The 26250-nt window shown below is 56.0% G+C and overlaps 1 protein-coding gene across 1 annotated transcript; it reads right to left on the reverse strand.

The window, feature by feature from the left end:
* Nucleotides 1-15206: 15206 nt before the first annotated feature.
* Nucleotides 15207-25211, reverse strand: LOC119091001 (uncharacterized). The gene is made up of 12 exons (XM_037213723.1): nt 25058-25211; nt 23629-24359; nt 23105-23139; nt 22010-22073; nt 20578-20691; nt 19559-19684; nt 19134-19192; nt 18772-18835; nt 17479-17511; nt 16566-16719; nt 15880-16049; nt 15207-15325 (listed from the first exon to the last, which is right to left on the reverse strand). Exons 2-12 carry the CDS (start codon nt 24244-24246, stop codon nt 15218-15220), a joined length of 1545 nt encoding a protein of 514 aa, XP_037069618.1. The 5' UTR covers nt 24247-24359; nt 25058-25211; the 3' UTR covers nt 15207-15217.
* Between the last annotated feature and the right edge of the window lie 1039 nt (nt 25212-26250).

The raw sequence follows: 26250 nt of genomic DNA on the forward strand, positions 1-26250 counted from the left end.
TCAAACAGCCCCAGAATTTTCAAGGCCCTTGCTCCCATCATTTCCCAATCACACGCCACTGAAGGTTGGCCATCCGCCATAGGATTGTCATTGCGAAGCCAACTCTTGCCCCTCTCCGCGTGGTGGCGCTAGTGTCGCAAGACGGGAACAACCGGCCGGTCGCCGCGCCAATGGGAGTAGGCTGTCTAGACTTGTATAGGTCAATGTTTTTTTTCTCTCTCTCCTGCTGGCGTTTTTTTCTTCTTCCACTAACAGACAACTCCGCTGGCACCTTGTGTACCGGAGCACGTAACCTTGCACGGGCTTATGGGTTAGCAAGGCGTTATGAAATTAGGGAAACATTACAGTAATTTCACATATATATATATATATATATATATATATATATATATACATATTTATCTATCTAAGTATTTCACACATATGGTACGACAAATGTAAATCTTGAACAAAAAATTGTGTTTCACAAGAAGGACCTCTTGAGCCGCATTACCACGAATCCCCGTTGGGACTTTGTTTCGAAGGGAGGTCACGGTGAAGTCCGGTGTTTTGACTGAAGGTCTGTGCGGAAATTGTGAGAAAACCTGCAATTTGATAGTCCTGCGAGCTGCGTAAATGTGAGGTCACACTTTTTTGACAAGGGTGTGAATCGGCGGTTCGAAATGTGTGTGATCACTGGTGGTGTGTGCTAGTGGCTTGTATTGTTTTTGATGTGATGGGGAGAGAGCGTGCTAGGTTTGTTCTTCTGAGAAAGAACATTGTTTTGGAATTCTTCACTCTACCGACTCCCAATAAAATGTGATATATTGATGCCTATTGATGTTGATGCCTGCCTCTACCTTTATGTTTGTGTTTGAACATGACAAAGGAATGCTGGCAAACTGAGAGAAAACAACTGACACTATATGGCAGGGGTGTTCAAGGGCAAGTACTGGTACTGGTACTGGTACTTCATTAGGATCTTGCCAACATTGTGAACCTACTGAGGTATTACGGCATGCAATTAATCCATTGCATGTCATTATATCAGCAATTCATTTTGGCAGTAGGGGCTGGCGTGTGCAGCTCATTAATGAACATGCTCAGTATAGGCTCATATATGGCTTTGCAAATTGTCTTTCCCTAAAGAATTCTGAAAATATAGCTTCATTGTTACTGATGCACATTTCACTGTCTTCACAAATTGTGTATACCGACGAGCATTGCTCCTGAGTAATCAATGTGATGGTCACTGCCACTTGCGTGGGATGCTGGGTGTTGAGAAAGGTAGAAAAGTATTGCTGTTGGGGTGCCCTGGACAGCACTTAATAATATGTCTGTCATGGGCATGTTGTGCACTGGCACTGTACATCACTTCCTTACATTTTGCCCATCCAACCGTAATTACATGCACTTGTCATGTCTCCAGCCTTGTGCAAGGTCAGCATGTTTGCAATGTCATTTCACCACAGGTAAAATTTTCCTGTTATTATTTAGTAAAGTAGGCTGATGGCTGCAGCATGTTGCATGACCATGGAAGTGAAGGATGTGTTTGCATCTTTCTCACCTGCGTTTTCTGGATTCCCGAAGCGGACCGAGCAAGTGACGCCACTTATTGGTTGTCTGCTTAGCTGAAAGTGGTTTGTATATTGTATCATGTGTTTTTGGCCAGTCATATGTCAGATGGGAAGTTAATACAAGAGCGTGTGCTTGACCCATCTTTTCATGCTGGAATTTATTATGAAAGCGGCATGGGTTGCAGTCGAAAAACGATTTTGTTGTTCATTATGTCATGCCGCAGAGCAGCACCGAGATAGTGCCAAAATGAAGCTAGGGACCAGTGCCATTACACAATGTACCACATTGATGGAGTACTTTTTGTCAAGGCCGATGAGATACTAGCTTATAGCTTATGACTGAATAGTACAAATGTATTTGGTAATGCCGAAGGACTGTATATGGTAAGAATGTCGTTGCACCACAATGGTTATATCATAACTATTAACTGCATGAAACGATCCCAAGCAAAAAATAACCATTCTTGGTAGCCCAATCTTACCATTATTACCATAGTAATAGCAATGCTTTGACAATCAATGCATGGCAAGGTTACAAAGTTATTAATTTTCGCATGATACCACATTTTCGACTACAAACAGTTAAACCAATCATAGGCGTAGGAACGTTTCAAAAAGTGGGGGCCAAGCTCAGGGGTGTATTTAAGGAACTTTTTCTGGAAAGCGAGCCCGATGACCGGCCGGAGGGTGGGGTGGGGGGGGGGGGGGGGCGGGTAGGGATTGAGACTGTCATCGCTCTTTATTCAAATGTCATGGCTGCTATGCTAGCTATGCATCTAGGGCTGTTTAGCACTGGTGCACAATCTTGCCTATTCGACTCGTCTGTTATTTGTATTCTTCCAGCTCCTTATTAACATTGTTTTTTCTGGGGAGACGAAATTCCACGAGCGGGTAGGTATTTTGGGTAATTAAAGAAGCATTTATCCTCCACAGTGTAGATGTCAAAATACAGCATGGATATAGGCTGGTAAGAATTTTGAAAAAGGATCGATGTCTCACAGCGCGCCAGGTTTATCATGCGCCTTCATCTTGTTGGCTGGCTGGCTGCTTTTCAAGAAATAAGCCTTAGCGCAGCATTTTAGGCGTAAACAAATTCGGGAGCTTGAAACTGCTAGAAACAATGTGACAAAATCCATAAAACTGGAGATTCTCTTTTAAGAATCAAGTCACATAATAAGGCCCATCTGTTATATTTGCCTTATCTCGGCCCTGCTCCTGTCCGCCGTCGGTGGTTACTGCCCTGGCCTGTGTGCCTTCCGCGTGACTGACCGCGAGCTGGTCGTGCGGCTACTTTTTTGCATACCTTTTGGATCAGCGTTACTTTTACATGGTGTATGAAACATGTGTTGGGCACCTGCGACAGTATTTTCCCGAATTATCTTCCTTTATACCGCACCATCGCAGAAAAATAGCCTCCGGGAAGCTGTCTGCCTCAGGTATGGACTGGCCCGACGGACACTTCATTGCCCATCATGGAACGCACGTGACTGATTTGTTTTTGTGTGTAGGCAGAGGCGTAGCCAGAGCCTTGCCAAGAGGGAACACAGGGTTGACAAAAGACCATCTTGTGGTGACCCCCCCCCCCCCGAAAAAGAAATCCCCTGATATGGCTTACTTGTTAACAAGTGACACGGTTTTCTTCGTTTATTGCTTATTTTTACCGTGTGACCAGAACAGAAACCGGGAAACTACCGTGGGCTCAACTCTGTTTACATTTTGAAGTCAATAAGCTGCAGAAATCGGGCGTTTAACGACTGCATGGAAGAAATCACCGTCGCTCTAAATTTACAATGGTTAGCTGACTCTTTCTAAATCGATAGAATTCAGAAGCTTTGTCAATTTTCTTATCTGGGTTCTACAGACATTGAGGACTTTGCGAAGGTAGATTGTAGATCGACATGTTTGATCCAAATTTGAAGACGAAAATTTGATCGCAAATCGAGTGGTCAACAATGTGTATTAACATGGCCAAGCCACGTTTGCCTGAAAATGTTCACCATTCAGCCAGAATCGATTAGTGGTACAATTCATGTAACGGGTTTTTTTAACATGCTCACTCGCAAATCTTAGCAACACAAACCTCGGCGCTAGGCGTTGCAGTCTCCATAGTCCACGGAGCGTTAGCCAGCAGCTAATATTTAGCCGTGGCCCACCGGTGGACGAAAATTATGACACTTCTGAAATTATTACCTTTACGCACTTAAATCAACTAGTTAAACAAGCTATGTGGCGTAATTTTGAGCATGCGCACTCAAAAATTTTAGAAACGCAAGCCTTGCCTCCAGGCGTTGCAGTCTCCGTAGGCCGCGCAGCGTCCATTTGACAGCTAATATTAAGTGGTAGCCAACGGGTGGACTAAAATGACGACGCTTCTGAGAAAGTATCCTTGCACGCTTCATGACACCAGATCTTGCATTTAGAAGGCAGTCTGAGGGTACATTTCACGCGTGCAATTTTTAGATCGATGAAAAGAGCGGATGGGCGTCTAAAGCACCGCGAAGTGGGACTGGAATCTGATGGTTGAAGTGGAAGAGTGAGGGTAAAATCTGCATTTTTCGTGTTCCCGCAACTATTTATCTGTCCGGAAGACAGATTAACACGGCGCCTGCCGTCTGGTGGCACTTGCAGTGGCATAAACTTATCAGTTTTACGGAAGTTGCAACCCAGACCATCCTTGTCCTTGCTCTCGAGGTTGCGGGCGGGCGTGCTTAAGCCTTTTGATGTCATGTGTCTCAATAATGCATTCTGAAAGAAATGAACGTCCTCAGGCAAACATGGCATGACCTTGCTCGTTTTTTAAATTGACTTCGACCCGTGGTTTTTCAACAATAATGAGGGCCCCACTTTACTCAACAATAATGAGACCCCTTGTTCCCTTCCGGCAAGGGGTCTCTTGAGTAGAATACCAGGGGTACATTACCGTTTACGGTTAAGGGTTGAAGGGCCATTCCGTCCCATCGCGAAGTGTCTTCTGGCTATCATTCTGGAGGCACGGTGGCATGATCTCCTGGTCGATTCGGAGGTCATTATATGTGATATCATATGTTCCCATCCCTGACACGGGAGGCCTTCTGATCCGGATCAGCACAGGGACCCTCATTGACGCAACAACATCCCTGATCACCGCAGGCAGTCCGATGGTTTTCACAAAGACTCCAGTTCCACGTTTTTCTGTGTTCTTCAGAGATTTTGAGTTCTCCCTGACTGTACATTGCGGATGAAATGGGGTTCATAATTTGTATTAACATGGCCAGCCCATGTTCGTCTCATAATGCTCAAGATCCTGTCAGAGCTGATTAGTGATAAGAAAACTACGTAATATGGTGTTGAGCATGTGTGCTTGCCAGTCACAGCAACAACAGCCTCGACGCCCGGCGTTGCAGTCTCTAGGCCGTGTGGCGTGGGCCTTGCGGTTGTAACATTAAGTGATGGCCAATGAGCAAACGAAAAAGATGACGCATCTTAAGGGAGATAGCTGGTGACCTAGGTAAAACGGTATGCATGTTTAATTCAGTGCAAAAGTAAGCCAAATGCAACCTTAATCTGAAAAGTAGGGGGCCAGTTAACATTGCTGCCCCCCCCCCCCTCTTGAAAAGTGGGGGTGCCATGGCCCCCTGGCCCACCTGTTCCTACGCCCATGAACACAATGTTGCAAATTTATTAATTTTGGCACGACACCCCACTCCCAGTTACAAACAATAAGGGCAGTGACTACCGTGCACATCACATGATATGTCAGGAATACAGCACTGCGCGCAACGACAAAGTATTGACAAAATAATCAACAGCAAAGCAGCAACAGCAGCAGCACAGCATATCGTGTTTTGATATTAATAATCTGCCATAAAAGCTGGCGATCGCTACCTCGCGCATGTCAAATAGTCCACGAAAGCTTTTCTTACGACCAGCACCAAGACAAAAACCACCCAGGCCCAAAACCCAGGCGCGCGCACTAGTAACGCAATACACCACAAAAGATTTAATACTTAAACACGGTAGAACGCCTGTGTTCCAGGGGTTCCCCAAGAATCACAAACCTGTAGTACTCCTTAGACCCGTCATATCTGCGTGCGGTGGACACGCAAAAAAACTTTGTGTCTTTTAGAGAAAGTTCTCAACCAACTCTTCAGGTTTGTTCCCACTCCATGCCAGATAATTTTTGAAAAGGGGCTTTCAATCACTTACAGGCAGATGGGTTACCCGAGGGCAGTATTTTCTTAAGTGTAGGTGTCAAATTTCAGGCGCTTTGAGTTCGTTGGGGGAAAAAAGACTGAACCAACGTGAAGCATGTTGCATGACGCCAGCACACTTGAGCGAAACATGTGTATTTAAACAAGCAGAGGTCCTTGTTTCACCGCACGCATTTTAGTGAGTGACGGTGGGAATGGAAAGGCGGTGCGCGAAGTCGAGGACCTACATTGTGTGTGTGTGTGTGTGTGTGTGTGTGTGTGTGTGTGTGTGTGTGTGTGTGTGTGTGTGTGTGTGTGTGTGTGTGTGTGTGTGTGTGTGTGTGTGTGTGTGTGCGTGTGTGTGTATGTGTGTGTGTGTGTGTGTGTGTGTGAAACCACCATATCTTAAGTTATTCTGTTGTCCTTTTGTTACGTACAGGTCACCCCTCCCCCCACCCCCCTCCACTCCTTTCCTTACAAGAGGTCACAACGGTTTGCCCTCCCTGTAGCGCGTTCGTCATTTCTGCGCGGGTCCTTACCTTCAGCGCGAATTCGTCGCGAACATGTGCCGCAGGGCACCTTCGTTTCGGAGTCGCGACGAATCTCTGCCTCCCATCGACGCTCCGGGGGTGCTAGCACAGAGCCGTTGCCGGAGCACCCGGCCTCGGAGCAGCTGGGGCGAGCGCAGCCTGGCGTCCGCTACTGCCGACCGCGTACAAGGCGAGCATCCACAACAGGCGTGCGAGCGGCAGCCGGCGGCGGCGCGCGGGCACTCCGAGAGCGGCTTACCCGCGGTGAAACCGTCGCGCTCGACGGAAGCCGGCGGAGGGGAGGGGGTGGACAGACCCGGGGGCGCCGCAGGGTTCGGCAATACCGCGACTGGAAGCCGATGGATATTGTCTCGCCGCGGGGCAGTCGGTGCGGTGTCGGGTGGACAGGTATGCCTGCTATTGACCGGCGCTCCAGCTTCGGCCCTCGCCGCCATAAACCGCTGGGGCGCCGCAACTATGAGCTAGACCGCCGGCCAAGTCGGAGCAATCGTCTAACCAGGACCGGAAATTGAGTAAGTGGACATAGCGTGCCCTCAGTGGCCAGGTCCGGCCAGTCACACCTCTGGCAAGCTGGCATGTCCGCAATCACGGCTTGTAGCATCGTGAACTTGTAGCAGCCAGGGAGTTATTTCAGTTACCGTACAACTATTCCATGCGTTTAAATAGTGTTCTGACCACGCAGCATATTTACGTAACGCTGCAAAATCACCACTGCTCACCTTCATATTCTATTACAATCAGCAGCGTAAAACTTGCGAATGACAAGCAGTCTAACGACCACGGATGTGAACCAGGTCCAGATCTTGGCGACAGAATGATGCAGCAGCAGGACACCAACTCACACTGACAGGAGGAAACGGGAGATCAAGCTGCCAAAGCCGTGAGCCGATGGTCGTGAACTGTCGCCCACTCTCGCCGGCGAAACACGGGGTCACCCGCTTCAGTTCGTGATTGAGTTTTATGGACGCGGCAACTGCCAGTGTTATTTGTGCTAGGTAACTGGCTTTGATGCGCATTAAGATGATTATACCGGATAACCATGATAATGAGGTAAGATCTCAGCAAGCGGAAAAGTCGGAGGCGTGAGGCCAATAGCACGATGCAGACTAGTGTAACTGTTCGGAGGGCGCAGCCAGGGCTTTTTAACGGGGGTCTCGGAGCTCGGCGAGTCCGCATCATGCCGACTTTCAGCTTTCTGTCGCGAACCCTCAGCTGTGAAAAACGAAAAGTTCGGACGTACCGGGTGGCCTCTCCCTTAGCTGCGCCCTAGAATGGCTAGATAAGTCACCAACGGATTTCAAAGCCATTTTCATTTGATGTGGTTTAATATTAGCTTTGTCGTACAGTAATCCAAGAAATCATGTTTAAACCCGATCAATCACAACAAAAATTGCGACCATCTGAAATCTCATTACTTTTGGGCCTTTGTCTTCGGTCGGAACACTGCGCGCTAGGAAGGCTCCATAACGAAAGCATTGCTGTATAGTGCCCGGCTGCCATTCATATCACGTGATGCTAAATTTGACAATGACACTTGCTCCAGTGCAACCACCGACAAAAACACGAAATACAGAATAAAGTGTACCGGCATGACGCAATCTTTTGCATGTCTCAGAGAGCTAGGTGAAGTACGATTGTTGTTGGTTTATATGTAAAGTTGCGACATTGCGACGCACGTAATCTTGTAGCATCTCCTATGGATACCCTCGGTATCTATCCTCCTGTACTTGTATTTCCTAGCCATGCCATGATAATTAGGCGACATGTTGGCCTCGGCGCGGGCCGCATAGTTTGTAGTGAGGAGAGAGGATATAAACAGGTAGCGATACTTTATTATGTCACTGTTTCAATGCATATTGTTACCGCCGAGTACAAAGTAGAAAGATGGCGGTACCTCGGGGTTTGTACACTGCTGGAGTTGACAACGGCCTTTTGAGGCTAATGCTGCTCTGACATCCCAGGAAAAAAATATGTTAACTTGTTGGACAGGCCCAATTGGCCTGACGAGAGAGTGCCATCTTTCCCAGCAAGTGCAATCGCTGAGTCCACACCAGACTGAAAGGTCCAGATCTTCGAACCCCCACACCCATGCTATCCCGCCGGCGGATATCGAACAAAAAGTCAGAATCCAAGCCAAGGACAAAAAGTCAAAGGTGCAAAAGGAAGTGGCAAGAGGCCAAATTGGATCAAAGTGAAATTTATCGAAGTCAAAAATAAGCCGAAAGGACAAAACGTCAAGTAGCAGAAAGTGAAAAAGACAATGTCAGGGATGCCAAAAGCCAAGTAGACCAAAAGTCAAAAGAGACAGAATCATGATAACAAAAATACTTTGTTTCATGAGCGAGCAAATGTCAGTGTATCCCATTTTATGTGAACTTGACCTTCGGCCTCTTTGGACTTTTCATTTTTAGCTTCTATAACTGGAATAGAAGCCAGAAGCTACCACGACATCATTACTGCCTAAAGCTAAATTAATGGACCGAAAGCATGCGTGAAACGACTGCATGAAATAGACCGTCGTCACCCTACGTTTTATAATGGCCGAGCGAACTCTTTTTGAATCGTTAGAACTCAGAAGCTTTGTCAGAGTCTTTACCTCGCTTGTACGGAACCAAGGACTTCGCGAATGTAGATTTAAGATCCAATTGAGCAAACAGTTTGCCCCGGCATGACAAGCCATGTTTGCCTGTAAATGCTCAACATTCAGTCGCAATCGATAAGGGATACGATTTATGTAACGTAGTTTTGAGCATGCGCGCTCGCGTATCTAAGCAACGAAAACTTCGGCACCAGGCGCTACAGTCTCCACCGGCCGCGCAGCATCGGGCCCGCGGGTAATAATAAGCCGTGACCGCCAGGTGGACAAATCTGACGCATACGAAATGAGTACCTTTGAGAGCTTTACGACATAAAATCGTACGTGTAGAAAATATTCCAGGCGTTATTTTATCTGTGCGAGTTTTAAATTGGTGATAATAACAGACTGTATTTAAAGCACCGCGAAATGGTGCTGGAGTCTGGTGGTGGAACTGGAAGAGTAAAGCGGAGTTTTTGGCTTTCGTGTTGCTGTAACCGGTGATCTGTCCAGAGTAAAACCTTAAAGATTTAAAAAGGAATTGCCCAGTCTATTTTTTTAGCTGTAGGAATTAGGTTTGAAAGACATTTGGAAACATGATTTTATAGTAGTCGTTCTTGCGCGCGCCCCCGCCAGCTGACGTTACTTACAGTAGCCAATTTCAATAGGTTTTGCGGAAACTGCAACCCAGGCCATCGCCGTCCTCACTCCCGAGATTGCGGGCGCGCAGGCTCAGACATGCTGATGTAATTTGCTACTAGTCGATTCTGCAAAAAAAGGATGTTCTCAGCCCTGCATGGGATGGCCTTGTGCGTTTTTGAACTCATTTCGACACACTTAATTCAACACTAATGAGACTCCTTATTTCCGGGATAGGGCTCCCTTGAGTACAACACTACGGTGCCCATTATTGTTCCCGGTCAAGGGTTGAAGGTCCATTCTGTCTCACCGCGATGTGTCTTCTGGCTGACATTCTGGCGACACGGGGCAGGATCCCCTGGCCGATCCGGAGCTTACCCCGGATCGACGCTATCTTCTGGCTGACATTCTGGCGACACGGGGCAGGATCCCCTGGCCGATCCGGAGCTTACCCCGGATCGACGCTGTCTTCTGGCTGACATCCTGGCGACACGGGGCAGGATCCCCTGGCCGATCCGGAGCTTACCCCGGATCGACGCGGGAGCCCTTATTGATGCAACGACATCCCTGATCGCCGCAGGCGGTCAAATAATTGGCACATAGGCTCCAGTTGGTGTAATGGTCCTATGCTGAAACTGGGATGGAGGGCCCACCGTTCGGTACTGGGACCCTCCCTGCCTAGCACAGGACCCTTCCACTGCCTCAATGTGAGCACTTCTTATAAGTTTTCATGTTTGCTTTCATTGTCAGAGGGCTCCGACCAATGGAGGAGGCTGTCCGTCATTTGGGGGTCCCGTACTTGTCCCTGCTAGGCGAATCCTCTCCTGACCGACTCAAGGCCTCTTTTTGGCACAAAGTACCCTCCTAGGCACTGTGAACCACTGAACGATACAGGAGCCCCGAACATTGTAAATTGCAGGCGCAGTCTTGTCCCTGCTTAGGAAATGGGCCCCCAGACCAGCATGGAGCCGACTGTGCTGCTGGCCTCTGACTGAAATAGAGGAACGCTTCGTCTCAGGGGTCCCCAATCGGTGCAAGAGGCCCTCTAACGGACGTTTGAGATCATGGCTGGGATGATATGGGCCGGGATCCTTAACATGACCTACAGCCAGCCCTTCGGACCCTTCGGCCTTTCAATCGGGCCCTTGTTATTCGGCCTCGAGAGACCCTTCGGTCCCTCTTCCGGTCCCCTCAAACACCGCTCCGACTTGAGGTCACTTGCGGCCACAGGACCCCTGCTGGGCGCTGTGGCCCCTGGCCGACATGGAAGCCTCTCATTGCGTCAGGAACCCCGAACATTGCAAATGGCGGGAGTTCTCGCTTGGGAAATAAGTCTCAAGGGCTCGGACGCACATGGAGTTGACTGTTCGGTATTCGTGGTCTCTGGCCGACTTAGACACCCGCGTTGCCTCATGGGGTCCTCAAACGATGCAAGAGGACTTCTGACTGACATCTCAGGTCATGACCCTACGGGCCACGGTTTTGTATGTGACCTACAGCTAGTCCTTCGGGCGCTTATGCCCTCCAACTGTGCTTTTGATCGTCGGTTCCGGTGGGCCGCCCGGGCCCCGCATCGAGTCCCATCGAACACTTCCCCTGGCTCGGGGCCCCTTGCGAAAACAGGGCCCTCTGTTAGGCGCTGTGGGCCCCTGACAGATGCAGGAGCTCCGACCAGTATAAATCACGGGCCCGGCTTTATAGCTTATTGGGAAGTAGGCTCTCGAGTCATACCGACACGGAGCCGACTGTACGATACTGGTGGTGCCTGACCGATAAATAGGCCCATATCGACTCAGGGGGTTCCCATTGGCGCGAAGGCCTCTCTGACGGTTATTTGAGGGCCCGTTCCCATATGCCGGGGCCCCTGAATAAGACTCGGACTAGTCACTCGTGCCCTTGGAGGCTCCAGTCGGGCCCTTGATCGTCGGATTCGGTGGGCCCTCTAAGCTCTCTGGGTCACCTCGAACACTGCTTCTGGCTGACTCGGGCCCCTTGCCAACACAGGGCCCCTGTTAGGCGTTGTCGAGCGCTGACAGACGCTGGGGCCCCGCTGGGATTGGGTCAGGCTAGGTTAGGTTAGACCGACCAATGTAAATCGCCGGCCCCGGCTTTGCTCCTGCCTGGGAAATGGGCCTCACTTTCCATGTCGTCGCGGAGCCGGCTGCGTGTTGCTGGTGGTGTTTACCAATACATAGGCCCTTATCGACTTAAGGGGCCGCTGATCAGTGTGCAGGGCCCTCTGGCTGGCATTGGAGTGCCCGGCTCTGCAGGCTGGGGCCCTTAATGCGACCTCCAGCCGGCCTTTCGGGCCCTTAATAGTAGGCTTTGAGGGCCCTCCGGGCCTCCCGGGACCTAAGAGGGGCACGCGCTTTCTTTGCCCTCCCCCCCCCCTGCCTGCGTTTCTGCCTATACCTCGATCACTACCTCTCGGTACCCATCTTGAGCAGTATGGGAACGCAGTCGAATTGAAAGCCCTCGTCTGCACCAAATGCGTGAAAAACTCATTGGCCGTGGTGCCAGCGCCAGCTGGCAAAAGAAAGCTTCTCACCAGTCATGCGAGCATTATTAGAGACAGAATTTGGTGACATATTTCAAGTGCTCGAAAAATTTGATAAACAGAAGCGTGGCCATGGCTTGTGATGGTCGTGACCATGACCACATTTTTTTCTATACATTTATTCCGAATGGTTTGCATGGGTGACTTCGGATTCAGAGTACCTGCTAAGCATAGCTTGTTGCGTGTACCCCGAACCCACCACCCAAGCGTGCCGTCTAGTTCAACAGCTAATTTTGCCTCCGCCCTTTCGCCGGACAGGAATGCGGAGGGTTTTACGTGCCGCACAATGCTGCGACACGGCCGCCTCGGGCCTGGGTTGACCCTCGTTGGCCAGTTGCCAGCTGGCCTTTCCATTTCAGTCGGGTCAAACAATGCGCCCACTCTGGGACTCGTACCCAGTGCCGCTGGATTACGAGTCCAGCATCTTTCCCCTAGACCACGGAGGCGGCTGTTTTTTTTTAAAACATCTGAAACTTCACAGTCCGCAGGCGGTCTGGGCACATCACGATTTGGTACCATGGGACCTGTTATGGGACGGCGAGCAAACGGGCCGTCGCTGGCGGCGCGGCGGCGGCGTCTCCGTGATGGTGTGAGCGGCCCCTCTGCCGATTGGTCCCCACCATCTGGAGCCCATATGTGGGCCACGTGGGTTTATGGGGACACGCGGGCGGGGACGCACGGTCCCTGCCGAGCAGTCCACGTTCAGGCTCCGACTGCGCGGCTCGACGCGAGATGCGTTCGTGTTTACGACGACGACGACGACGACTTCGGAGTGTGCGACGCCGCCCTTTGAACCCCTTTTTCACCTTTGCCTTGCAACTCTTTGGTTAATAGGCTCTTCCTTTTCAACGTCTGTTTTCGAATCAAGTCGATGGTCCTCCGGAAAACTAACGAACCCTGTCGTACGAACAGGACCAAATACACAAACCCAAAATAGTGCATTGGCACGTGGTGACGAAGCGACGACACCTCCATGATGAATATTTTTCAACAGACCAGACGAAACGAAAAGAGTCCTCCTGCCTTCTGTGTGCGCCGTTTCGTTCCGGTTGCCAAGCGCCGTCAGCATTTAACAACCGGAACGCAATAGCTGTGGAGTGCAGTAGCGTCGAGTTAAGTAGGTACCAGTGGAACAAACGCCAGCGTAAGAATGGCTGCCAAGTGCCATAGGCCTTATGTCGTGCTCCATGCAGGACTCTGAACCTGACGATAAGGTTGGTGATAGAGTGGATGTTGATGTTGCAGGCTGCTGAGGGAGCTGACCGTTTCTACGCGATCTCATGATCATTCTCAAGGTGACGTTAGTCTCAACGTGAGGACGGTAAGCGCCTTGCCTCCACGGCGTCACTCTGGAGAACGTCTTTGCCGGATCTGCTCGTGACCCAGCATACTCAGTCCTCGCGGTCATCACTGTGACTGGATCTGTAGACCATCGTCCTGAGCTGCACCCGCTATGGCGTGTTCGGGTGTGCGCTCCGTGGTGGCCACTGCTGATGTCCTCCCACGTCTGGCTACTGACCAAAGCTACCAACGAGAAACCCAGACTCAACTGGAGGACGGACATCGCGGCACCGACCCAATCACGCGTCGAGCGCGGCGGACCGTCTCCTGGCCCGGCATTGCAAAGAGCCTCGCGACCGTCGTCTTGGCATACGTCAGCTGCCGTCAACCAGTACCCAGCCACCCCAGAGCCTTCGTCGCTGAGGCGGCGCAGCAGCGTGGCCCGAGGAGGCAGTGATCCCACCCCTCCGCCTCCTGCTGACAGGGCGAGAAAAGCACGCTTATGTCCTCCCATAATTTGGGAGACCCTTTTGCCCTAACTGAAAATTATGTAGGTGCTCACTGATCTTTGCGGAGAAACTTTTCCCAAAACGCGGTGAACACTATCCCAATATTTCCTTCACTATGGAGAAGGGTGAAAATCGTTCTTGGAAGGTGAGGGACTAGGATCCAGGGGCTCGGGCCATTAGACCCAGCTAACCAGCAAAAACACCCGCGCTCCTCTCGACTTCAGGGCACTTCGGTTTAAGGCCACCTTTTTGGGGAATGGTCCGCTTGTCTCGATTTTTGTCGAAGACCTGGAGCTTTTTTGTGAAAAACGAGCATGCAGACCCAGTGGCATCTAGGAAGCATATACACCCTTGACTCGCCGAAGGTGCACATTTTGGCTTCATCTGAAGCATTTGTCACCGTTAGAACGATTACCTATTATTCAACCAATTTGTTACGACCGAATAAACGCAGGTCCCATTCCACTAATCATATTTTTTCTTACAAAGCTTAACTAGCCTTTTGTGGGACATTTTGACGCACCGAGCGCGCGTTTCTTTTACTCCAGCGTCTGCCGCATGAAACACGCTTCCAAATGTTTTACATTTTCGGCGTAATCGTGCTTAAATGCTACTGGGCATCCATGTATGCTGGGACCACTTCATACAGCCAAGGTAAGTTGAGTACCTGCTGCGCCTCCGTGAGCCCTCAAACTATTGAGACTGGAACTAGGTCGTCTACGGGTATCATTTACCTTCTCAACAGGGCCCAAAGCAGCTCACCAGTATTTGTCCGCGCTTACGGTGCGCGTTAATTTGCGTAAAACGCGCTATCGAAAAATACAATTCCGTTTTAAGTGTTCAGGCTAGGGTTGAACGACCGACAGGAGTCGTCAGCACTTGCGAGGGGATCGAAAGGTGTCGGAAGCCCCGCATGACAGCGGCTGGATTCTCTGGACCAATCCAGGGTTGAAGTAGCTGCATACAACCTTCGGCTTCTTTCCCTAAGGCTATTTTCCGATTGTATCACCATCACCTGACCCATGGCCTTACAAAATAGCTATCTGCACGCGTACGTATGGTGATTTGACCTGGTTATTTTCCCGGCCTAGCATTGCGAAGCAAGTCGCCACATGATCTCTTTTTGTGGCGGCCTGGCTTTCCAATACGGTCGTTTTTGACGACGGCGGTCCAAACTCGGCACATCCTCGATCTCTTTATTACCACATCTAACATTACTCAAAGACACGGAGCGGAGTCACAATGTACACTAGCGGCGGCGGCGGCGACGTCGGGACGCGCGCCGCCGCCGGTAAAACGGGCTCGCCGCCGTCGCCGCCGCCGCTGCGCTGCTGGCAGTGGGACGCGGGCCGCGGCCGCGGGCGCCCCGCCGGCCGGAAGCTAGGAGGGGCCCAGCAGCTCGATCGAGCTCGGGTTCGAGAACGGGCCGCGCCGACGGAAGCTGTCCTCGGCGCGTACGGCGAAGTGGTACTTGTGCCCCTCCTGGAACTGCGGCAGGGGGCGGCGGGTGAGCGGGCGAGGCGCAGTGCGGGCCCAGCGACACACCAGCCGCGAGCGTGTGACATGGAGAGTACAGCATCGCAGACCATGGCGTCACGTAGGACATGGAGAGTACAACATCGCACACCAAAGTGCCACGCTGCCCACCCCAGATAGGTGCGTGGCATCCTGACTGAATCCAACCGAAAGGGCATTTGATAACGCGGACTTTGCTCCAGAGCCTCAAAGCCTGTGAGATAAAACATTCAGTTAATGCGCTATAACTACTCCCAGGACGAAAATGAACGCCGTCCACGCCCCGCCGACCAGCGCATGAGAGCAGTCTCATAACGGCCCACGCGACACATGACCTCCTTTGAAGCGACAGCGCGCACCGAGATACGGCGAGACACTCAGAAACAAGCCAGCTGAACCGAACCGACTAAACTGCCACCTGATCGCCACATTCCTGACTAGATACTGCCCCGCACAAACAAACCGGACAGACCGCTGGACGCCAGCTGGCCGGCCGCCACCGCCAGCCGGCCGCGCGCCGCCGCTACCTGTGTGAGTGTGCAGGCCATGGGCAGCGGCAGCGCCTTGACGTCGCCGACCTTCTTCCAGGGGTTCGCGCGCGGGTTGACGGGTCCCGCCTGCTGGTACGCGAACAGGTGGTAGCTGACCACCCCGGCGTGCCGCGGCGTCAGGTCCATCGTCCAGGACAGCACGATGCCTACGGAGCCGGCCGAACCGACGTCACCGGCGGAACACAGGACGACGGCTGGCTGAGCGACCAAACCAGCCACGCAGCGCCCGAAACTACCTAGCGTTGCACCCGTCTACCACCCGACGGACGCTCGCGAACCGTCGCCTTTTACTGCCTGGCCACGGACTGCACGCGACCGTTGACCCTCGACGCGCGTCACCGCATAGCAGGGGTACGACACATCGGGGACTCACCCCGCAAGTCATGTGCTGCCCAGACTGATCACACAATCTAATGGACCGCCCTCTCGGTCTCGTCCAATGACTTCATCATCCGCCCCACCGATCCCATGAGACGTGCGACGCCGCCATTCTATCCACAGCTATCTCCAACAGCCCGGCGCCATCGGTACGGGCCCTGTCGAGCTTGACCATGCCGGTCACGCCGACCAGCGCGGTCAGCGCCTGCCCGACGGTCGGCTGGCTGGCTGGCCGGCTGGCTGGCTGGCTGGCTGGCTGGCTGGCGACGCGGCGCGTCACTGACCGTTAGCGCGCCTGGTGACCTTGAGCCGGGGCGGCGGCGGCAGCAGCTGACCCGTGTGCACAGCCGGGTTGGGCGGCGTGACCGGGAACGGCGCCGGGTGGCCAACACCGCGGCCTCGACCCGGGCTGACGGCTCCCACCACGCGCGAAACCGTCTGACGGGGGGGGGGGAGGGGGCGGTGAGAGCGGGCGGGGCCGGTGAGAGCCCGCAGCGGACACAACGAAGCTGGTGAAGATTGGGCCCAATTGGGGGGCGCGAAGACTGGACCTCGCCAGAAACCGGTCACCATACTTATATAATTGGTATGAAGACAAAAAAACGACAAAAAAACAGCAGGCAGCACGGTGGCAAACATCAATGCCATGAAACATTGCACCTATAGTGTGCCAGGAGTGTGCAGCCTGATCCTGCTTAACCAACAGGGGATGCTGTCCAACGCAACACTTAAAAAGCCAATGTAGTTATTGCAGACACCGGTTAACAAACACTGTCCCAGCAGAAGACCAAAGCCCCAGCATAGAGAAGGTCGGGAGCTGTCTCAAACCCCACGACCCCCGGAGACGACACGTCCCGGCACGGCCGACACTTCGCACAATACGTGCGGTGTCCCAACAGGAGCCCGCACGTCCCCTGATGTGTTTTAGGCCAGATGGCTCTGCTCGGGCTCCAAACTGACAAGCGTATACTTAAAATATTGCACGAAAGAACGTAAGGACAACACTGCGTGCGAAAACATCGAATACGCATGTGCACACAACGAAACAAGGCACGACAAAAGCCTTGATCAGCAGCGCGCAGGCGCGCAGGCAGCACAGCGGCCCCGGCCCAGCGCCGCGCCGGACGCCGCAGCGAGGAGCGACCAGGGAGGGAGGCAGGTAGGGACGCCGCAGGATGCCGCGCCGCCGCTCCGTACCGTCGTCGCTCCGGCCGGCCGGCGGGGCGAGCCCTGCACGCCGCCACCGCCGCCGCGGCCGGCCGGCCGGCGCGTGTCGTCGTCGTCGGTGAGATCCACCACGTCGGCGGAGCCCGCCGCCGCCGCCGCCGCTGCCGGCGGCTGCTGTTGCGGCTGCTTAGGTGGCCGGCCACGGGGCCGCGGCGTCGGCGCCGGCATCGAGAGCTGCCGCGCCTGCGGACGGCGGCGACGGCAGACCGGTCACCAATGGGGAGAGGTCGTCAACGGGGAGACGCCTGGCTGGCCACCCGGGGAAGCGGCAACTGGGCACATTGACCACAACGAACTCAAATCGCCGACACAGTGCACGCGCCCAGTTCTGTTCTCAAACGTCGTGAGTGGAAGACGTCGCCTCACCCTCACCAAATCCAGCAAAGAATTGATTGACATTGAGCGGTAGGGTGCGAACACTGAGTACGCACGGGTCTGCTCAACGGCGGTGCGCCCACTACTCGTTGTCAGCGCACGCCATGTCCCCTGGGCCCAACCTCCTGCGGGGCCTCCAGAGCGGGTCCTCGGCACGCCTCCCCTCCCCCTCCCCCCCCCCGCACAGCGCCCGTCTGGCGGCCACTCACCGCGGCCGGCTTCTGCGCCGCGGCGGCTGGGCCCAGCGCCGGGGCCATCTGCCGATGCGGCGAGCTGGACGGCGCCGGCGAGCGCACCACCGGCAGCAGCGCCACCGCACCGCCGCGGGACTGCACCACCTGGCGGTCAGGAGTCCGCTCACGTCCGGCAGGAGCCCACGCAGCCGCCGCCATCCGCACTGCTCGGCCGCCGAGCCGGCCAGAAACCGCCAGGCAACTCCCCAGTCACATCCGAAACACCGCGAGTCCATCGTCCCCCAATCCCCGGCATTTGTGGCAGCATCAACAAAACCCCTCCCAGAGGCGTCACCAAGCCAAAGACCCAATCACCAAACGATTACTGGGGCATCCGCAATCCGGACCGGGCAAGTGTCCGGGCAATGGCATTTACCACTGAGCACGCGCTAATAACATCTCACTCTTTACAGAAGCGTCACCAACCCCCGTCAGGTCAACAATCAGCCTACAGAAGCACCCCCACGCCCCGTCCGGGACGTGCCCGGCCCATAACCAGAGGTTTCCCGCAGCCCGGCCGGAGGCAGGCCCAGGCCCTGACCAGAGCCGGGCCAGGCCCTGACCAGAGCCGAGGCCAGGCCCTGACCAGAGTCGTGTCCAGGCCCTGACCAGAGCCGGGCCCAGGCCCTGACCAGAGCCGGGTCCAGGCCCTGACCAGAGCCGGGTCCAGGCCCTGACCAGAGCCGGGTCCAGGCCCTGACCAGAGCCGGGTCCAGGCCCTGACCAGAGCCGAGGCCAGGCCCTGACCAGAGCCGGGTCCAGGCCCTGACCAGAGCCGAGGCCAGGCCCTGACCAGAGCCGGGTCCAGGCCCTGACCAGAGCTGAGGCCAGGCCCTGACCAGAGCCGGGCCCAGGCCCTGACCAGAGTCGGGTCCAGGCCCTGACCAGAGCCGGGCCCAGGCCCTGACCAGAGCTGGGCCTCCGCGGCGTTCGCCGCGCCGTCTCACCGGCGCCGGCGGTCGGCCCGCTCGTCTGGCCGGCCCGGGGCTGGAGCCGGGGCTGGAGCCGGTTCCGGACCCGGGCAGCGCGCCCAGCCCGGTGCGCTGTAGTGGCACCGGCGCCGGACTCAGCGGCGCCTGCGAACACACACACACACACCGGCCGGCCCGGTCACCGCGCCGCCGCCCAGCAGCGGGCCCACACACGCGCCAGCCGTAGGGCGCCACGCCAGTAGCGGACGCCTGTGAAGGCGACGCTGAGAACTAACACAACCCGCGCGAGCAGCCTGCACCTGCTGCGTCGGCGCGCTTAGACCCAGTAACTACAGCAGGCACCGGTTTACACTCGAACCAAGGACTTCCCGGAGGCAACCCCGACCACAGGGCACGCACAGCGCACACCACGCCCGTCCACGGGGCCTGTCCGGACGCGAAGCCCAGCACGCCATGTCGCGCGCGGGGCGGCGCGCGCCAGACCAGCGTCGCCACGCCGCGCGTACTCACCCTGCCCGGCATCCGAGGCCGCATGGGCGAGCTGAGCTGGGCGCGCAGCACGCCGTTGGCTGCCGGGGTGGCGGCGGCGGCGCCGGGGGCGGGACGCGGCCGGCTCGTCAGCGGTGGCACGCTCTTCTGTGGGGTGGCGCGGCGGGGCCGTCACAGGAGCGTCGGGGCGCGGCGGCCGTCAGAGGGGGAGCCGGCTGACACCAAGTGGCGAGAGTCGTACCGGGCGATCGTACAGCACGACACAGCGCTGCTAGAGTCACCGTGGGTCTAGCACAGGCAGCCGCCGTTCATCTCGACAAGTGGACTCGGCCAGAGACAGAGAGACCGACAACAAGAGGCAGACAGTCTGTCCGCGACTTCAAGCGGCGGCGGTCAACCCACCTGGAACAGCTTGAGCGGGGGAGGCCTCCACACGGCCACAACCCACCGATGCCCACCGAAGAGCGCTTCTAACCCACCACAGCACCCTTGCATGGAAACACGTGCTAAAGCACAACGGAGTGGGCCGGGCTAGGTACCCACTCATTCAATAGCAATGCACGGGGGATCTCCTGGCATGCGCACTGTTGAATGACGCCGAATACACAAATCGCCTTCTCAGCAACACCACAGCCAAATGTGTCTCTGATGATGTCATGTTTCGCCAGTACCTGTGAACGGCTACATTTCCCAGCCAACGATCCGGGTCGGCAGCGGACGCGACGACCTGCCGCTCGGCGGCCCCACACCCATCGTTTCCCATCGCAGTCTCCTCGGCCGGCCCGCTCCTCCCCACCCCGGCCCGGCCGGCCCGGGGCTCCCCGGCCGGCACCTCCCGCCTCGGCGCTCCCCCGGCCGGCCCGGCGCTCCCCGCCCGGCGCTCCCTGGCGCTCCCCGGTTCGACCCTCCCCGGCGCGGCCCTCCCCGGCCTGGCCCTCCCTGGCGCTCCCCGGCTCGGCCCTCCCCGGCCGGCGCTCCCCGGCCGGCCGGCTACACAGGCCGGCCCGCTCCTGCCCACCCCGGCCCGGCCGGCCACTGACCGCCAGCGTGACTTGAAGGCCGACGGTGCGTGTGATCTTGACCGGATAGCTGGGCGCGCGGCGTGACTTGAGCTCGGCCGACAGCTTGCGCACCACCAGATGCAGATCACCTACCTGGGGAGCGGCGCCGCCGGAGGGTCAGACCGGCGCCGGTGGAGCCGTGTACGCGGCTCGGCAATGGTCCGCACGGCGGGGAGCGGAGAGTACCGCACACTCGGGGTCACCCACCGGCCTCGATGGCCTCTGGTATGCTCCCCGCATGCATCATCAGGAGACAGGACGACATCGCGATACAAATAGCCCGCAATAACATGTCTTACACGTCTAAATGGCCAAAACTGAGATGAAGTCGGTGAACGGGACTTGGTACAGAAGCATGAGGATTCGTAAGCCTTGTTGACAGGTCACCGTTGCATCAAAGCCCTTACTTAACAACAACGTTTCACAAGGATAATAATTTAAATGTCACTGTTATCCACTTGAGGGAGGAGGGAGGAGAGAGAGAGAGAGAGAGAGAGAGAGGAGAGAGAGAGAGAGAGAGAGAGAGAGAGGAGAGAGAGAGAGGACAGAGACAGAGACAGAGAACAGAGACAGAGACGAGACAGAGACAGAGACAGAGACAGAGACAGAGACAGACAGAGACAGAGACAGAGACAGAGACAGAGACAGAGACAGAGACAGGACAGAGACAGAGACAGAGACAGAGACAGAGACAGAGACAGAGACAGAGAATAGACAGAGACAGAGACAGAGACAGAGACAGAGACAGAGACAGAGACAGAGACATAGACAGAGACAGAGACAGAGACAGAGACAGAGACAGAGACAGAGACAGAGACAGAGACAGAGACAGAGACAGAGACAGAGACAGAGACAGAGACAGAGACAGAGACAGAGACAGAGACAGAGACAGAGACAGAGACAGAGACAGAGACAGAGACAGAGACAGAGACAGAGACAGAGACAGAGACAGAGACAGAGACAGAGACAGAGACAGGGACAGAGACAGGAGACAGAGACAGAGACAGAGACATAGACAGAGACAGAGACAGAGACAGAGACAGAGACAGAGACAGAGACGAGACAGAGACAGAGACAAGAGACAGAGACAGAGACAGAGACAGAGACAGAGACAGAGGACAGGACAGAGACGAGACAGAGACAGAGAGAGAGAGAGAGAGAGAGAGCGAGAGAGAGAGAGAGGGAGAGAGAGAGCGAGAGAGAGGAGAGAGAGAGATGAGAGAGGAGAAGAGAGAGAGAGAGAGGGAGAGGAGAGAGACCAGAACCCCAGTGTGAGATGCCGTGGAGGCGGCAGCGGGCGGCGGCGGCCGCTGCCGCTGCACGGCCGGTTGCTGACGTGTCACCTGCTTATGCAGATAGGTTGATCTTCTTCTGGAAGCGCTCGGCGGCCGTCACATGCTTCTCGGCCGACTGCTTCTCTCTCGCCGATAACACTCCGGCAGGCGATCGACTCGCACATCTTGTCCAGCACCAGGCTGAGGGCACGGCGGCGTGGTGAGGTGCAGAGCCCCCGGACAGCTGATACAGCACCACGCAGCAGGGACGAAGCAGCAGACAACACGCCGTAAGGAGCACAGCCTCGCGCGGCAAACACACAGAGCAGCAGCCGCACTGAGCAGAGACAGGGATGGCCCTGCGGACCAGGCACGCGGTGAGAACCACAGTCCCTGAGGACAGGGACGAGGTGGGAGGCTCAGCCCAGTGGATGGCGGGGGCACCGTGAGAGCCCCAGACCCTGAGAACAGGGACGCCGTGGGAGACTCAGCCCAGTGGATGGCGGGGGCACCGTGAGAGCCCCAGACCCTGAGAACAGCGACGAGGTAGGAGACTTAGCCCAGTGGATCGCGAAGGCACCATGACAAACACAGCTGCAGACTGCATGGCCACTGTAGGGACCACGGCTCCATATAGCTGGCTGCGGCACAGCGGTTCACGTTGATCACATCCACGTGGACTCGGATACAGATGACTCAGCTCCGGCCGGTTCTGTCCAGCAACAGCATTAACAACAAACAGCACAAACACAATCACGGAAACTTGGTGGGAACATCGAACCTCATTTGCACGTCAGTTCATAACAACCTCGGCCAGAAAACACAAGCGTGTACGGCATGGACGGAAGGCATGGGCGTGGTAAACATGATACGACAACCTAGTCTGGGTCAAATATACACGTCTCCTATTTCAGCCATTCAGGCTCTAACTTCGAGATTCCAGATGCGTCTCACAATCACCCATCTCCGACCCATCGGCACCAGCAGGGACCGGTGGGCACAGACCTCCCCTCCCCAGCCTGCGACTGCCTCAGAGCGTGGCTGCCGTCCGCCTCCAGCAGCCCTCCCCCGGGGCACCCGTCGGCCGGCCGCACTGGCCGCCAGCGTCGCCAGTGCGCCGGCGCGCCACTCACGTCTCCAGGTCGGGCCGTGTCAGCTGGCGCACGCGCTGCAGCAGCGCCGTCTTGACGCCGTTGACGGCTGGCGGCTGCGGCTGCGGCTGCGGCTGCGGCTCGCCCAGCCGACGCCGCTCGCGCTCGTTCGACTCCTGCCGGGACCGCCGGCGGGCGGGGGCGCTGTCAGCCAGCGGCGCCGCGCGCGGGGCCGGGCCAGCGCCGGTGTACCGGTGGTGGACGGCCCACGGACAACAGCCGCGCGTTGTTGCAGCGTGATGTCACACCGATGAGCCCGGGCAAACATTGCTCGTCGGCACGTGCAATTAATAGATTCTATGTGGCGGTCACATCATTGCTAACAAATACATAATTTACACGGCCCTGAAATATGCCAAATAGCCCGGCACAGTGACAGCTCAGGAGGAAAACGAAAGTGAACCAAAGCAGCGTTGGCAAAGCCCAAACTGGAAACAGTCGGTAGCTAGCGGCATGACGCCCGGCAACTAGCAAACTTCCGCCCATCCTTGCCAGATGCTATGCTCTTGCGTGCCCCACCCACTCCTGTGCGGCATGCCCAGCCATCCCAGCTTTCTTCCGATCACACACCCACCACCAGCCAGCCAGCCAGCCAGCCAACCAACCTGCAGTAGGCGCATGTTGTCCTCGCTCAGTTTGACCTTCTTGACCTCGATGAAGTTCTTGGTGCGGGTCGCAGCGGCCGTAGACGGCTCCACCCGGCGCACCTTGCTGGCGTCGGGCGCCGCGTCCGACGGCGAGCAAGGCCGCTTACGACCGCCGGCGGCGGGCGGGTCGTCCGTATCGTCCGCCGCCGGGTCCGGACCGTCGGCATCGCCCGGATCGTCGGGGTCCGGCCCGGCCGAGTCGTCGGGCTCGGCCGGCTCGCCGGAGAGCGCTTCGCTGGGCTCCTCCTCAGGGTCCGTCTGAACGGCTACTTCACCGGAGGCTGGGCTCGGCTCGCCCGCCTCGTCTGCCTCGCAGCCGGCGTCCAGCGAGTCGGCCGCCACCTGCAGGTATGACGCGTCCATCGAGTCGGACGCCTCGCCGGCGTCGCAAGCGTCCATGGAATCCGTCGCCTCGCCGGCGTCGCACGCGTCCATGGAATCCGCCGCCTCGCCCATCTCGCTGGCGTCCAGCGAGTCGGCCGCCTCGAGGCAGGCGAGCGCACGCTGCTTGGACTCGCGCCTCTCGCGTTCCTCCTCCTCCTCGGCCGCGTTGAGGGCGGCAGCACTCTCGAACATGTCGTCGGGCAAGTCCACCGGGTCGGCGGCGCCCGCCGCATCGTCGGCAGAGGCGGGCGAGGCTGGCTCGGACGCGGCCGACACCGGCGCCGGAGGCGAGGACCGCTTGGCGGCTGTAGACAGAGCTCCTCAACGTCAGGATAGTCGCGGCGCAGGCGTATCAGCGCATGGCAACCAGCTACATCATGCTATTCATCGGATCTGGTATTAGATGGTAAGTTTTACACTAGAAAAAACACGAAATTTACGAATAAAACCTTCATGCTACCCATTCAAACAGCAGAAAACAAAGTGCTCGAAAGCACTCAGACCCCTGAAATACCCGCCTCTACATTGGTTTGACCACACAGCATTGTAATGAATAATAGGTATTGTCATAAGTTATAGTAATAAGAAAACAAAGACCATCAAAATCAGTGCACACAAAACAAACACAAAGTAAACAAGTTGGTACAAAGTCACTAGCCTGACACGGGAGAACTCACCAGCGCACGAAAACCGGTCACTAGCCTGACACAGGAGAACTCACCAGCGCACGTCAACCGGTCACTAGCCTGACACAGGAGGACTCACTAGCGCACGAGAACCGGTCACTAGCCTGACACAGGAGAACTCACCAGCGCACGTCAACCGGTCACTAGCCTGACACAGGAGAACTCACCAGCGCACGAGAACCGGTCACTAGCCTGACACAGGAGGACTCACTAGCGCACCAGAACCGTATCATCATGCCATCGCCAACTCTAACACAGCGAGTGAAGGTGGGCTGGCGGGGGTGGGTGCCGCCTCCGCCGCGGCCGGTGCCACCTACCGGGCTCGTCGCGTAGCAGGCGATCCTCGTCCTCGGACAGTCCGCCATCCGGTTCAGCGCCGTCCGACTCGGACAGCCGCAGCACCACGTCCTCCTCCGAGCTGGCGGGCGCTGCCGTCGCCGCCTCGAGCTGGCTCTCGGCGCCGCCCGACGATGGCGATGGCGCCGCGCGCTCGCCGCCGTCGCCGTTCGCCGTCATCGGCGACGGCGGCGCACCCGCGCCTATCTCGGCGCTTCCGCACGGCGGCGGCTTGGCGACGTCGCGCGCGCCGCTGGCGCCATCCTTGATCGCCGGCGGCAGTAGCGTCGGCGGCGCCCGGCTCCATCACGCTCAGCATGGCCCGTGTCGGTCGGCGGCGCTCACCGCCGCGCGCGGACGACAGGCGGCGCTAGCGGCGGCGCGGCATCGCGTAGGTGGCGCGTCGGTCCCTCAGGCATGCGCCGCGAGCGAGACACCTGGAACTGAGCGCCGGGTGTCGGAGGGATGCTTTTACTGTGCATAATATTAGATTGGATGGGGAATGACAAGCCGTCGTTTGACAGTGGAACCTTATCCGATCATGGACTACGTTACTATGTCGGTGGTTATTCTGGTTGAACAAAATGAACCAAAAATATGCAGAGACGTAAAGGCACTGATTTCAGTCACGATACTGGAGCCGCACATCAGTTTACCTTACTTAGCCGTTGTCCATGGGTTAGCTTCGGTGACAGTCAGCTCCACGCCAATTGAAAACTATCCGAGCTGCCCAGGGCATCACCTATTGCGCAGCAATCGATTGCATATCTGCCAGTTGCTGTGAGACCAATGCGACGGCCAGTAGAATAACCCAAAGTAAGCGATGGTCCCAACAACCCGCGTGACTGTTAGACCGCAGCGCTTATATAATAACAGCTCTATACAGTAGTATCTAGCCAACAATGTATGCGCAATTAAACGGCGACACAACAGCAGGCCGGTTGGGCAACGATCTCCTACAGATAGACAATGACCAGACCCAAAGCCATGACAGCCAAATCAAGCGTCCCTCCGCCGAAAAATTAGAATCTGTCGACGGTCTCCTGGCGAAGACCTTCCTGACCTCGCCCGGCTGCAGGCCTCTGAGCCCCCAGTAACTTGACATTCTAACAACGCTGATGTCAGAGGTGGAGGCATTGTTCACTACGGGCGCCTGTCAAGCAGTGCCGCAAAA

Source organism: Pollicipes pollicipes, unplaced genomic scaffold (assembly GCF_011947565.3).
Source record: "Pollicipes pollicipes isolate AB1234 unplaced genomic scaffold, Ppol_2.1 Scaffold_3216;HRSCAF=3773_pilon_pilon_pilon, whole genome shotgun sequence".
In the NCBI taxonomy this organism is placed as follows: Eukaryota; Metazoa; Arthropoda; class Thecostraca; order Pollicipedomorpha; family Pollicipedidae; genus Pollicipes; species Pollicipes pollicipes.

Bases quoted from the DNA above. Each gene is read 5' to 3' on its own strand.
- LOC119091001 (XM_037213723.1), bottom strand. From the start codon at position 24,246: ATGTTCGAGAGTGCTGCCGCCCTCAACGCGGCCGAGGAGGAGGAGGAA. The intron at 23,140-23,628 runs GTTGGTTGGCTG...CGGTCCCGGCAG, and splicing joins ACAACATGCGCCTACTGCAG to GAGTCGAACGAGCGCGAGCG. The intron at 17,512-18,771 runs GTCAGGGCCTGG...GGCGGCGTGCAG, and splicing joins AGGGCCTGGACCCGGCTCTG to GGCTCGCCCCGCCGGCCGGC.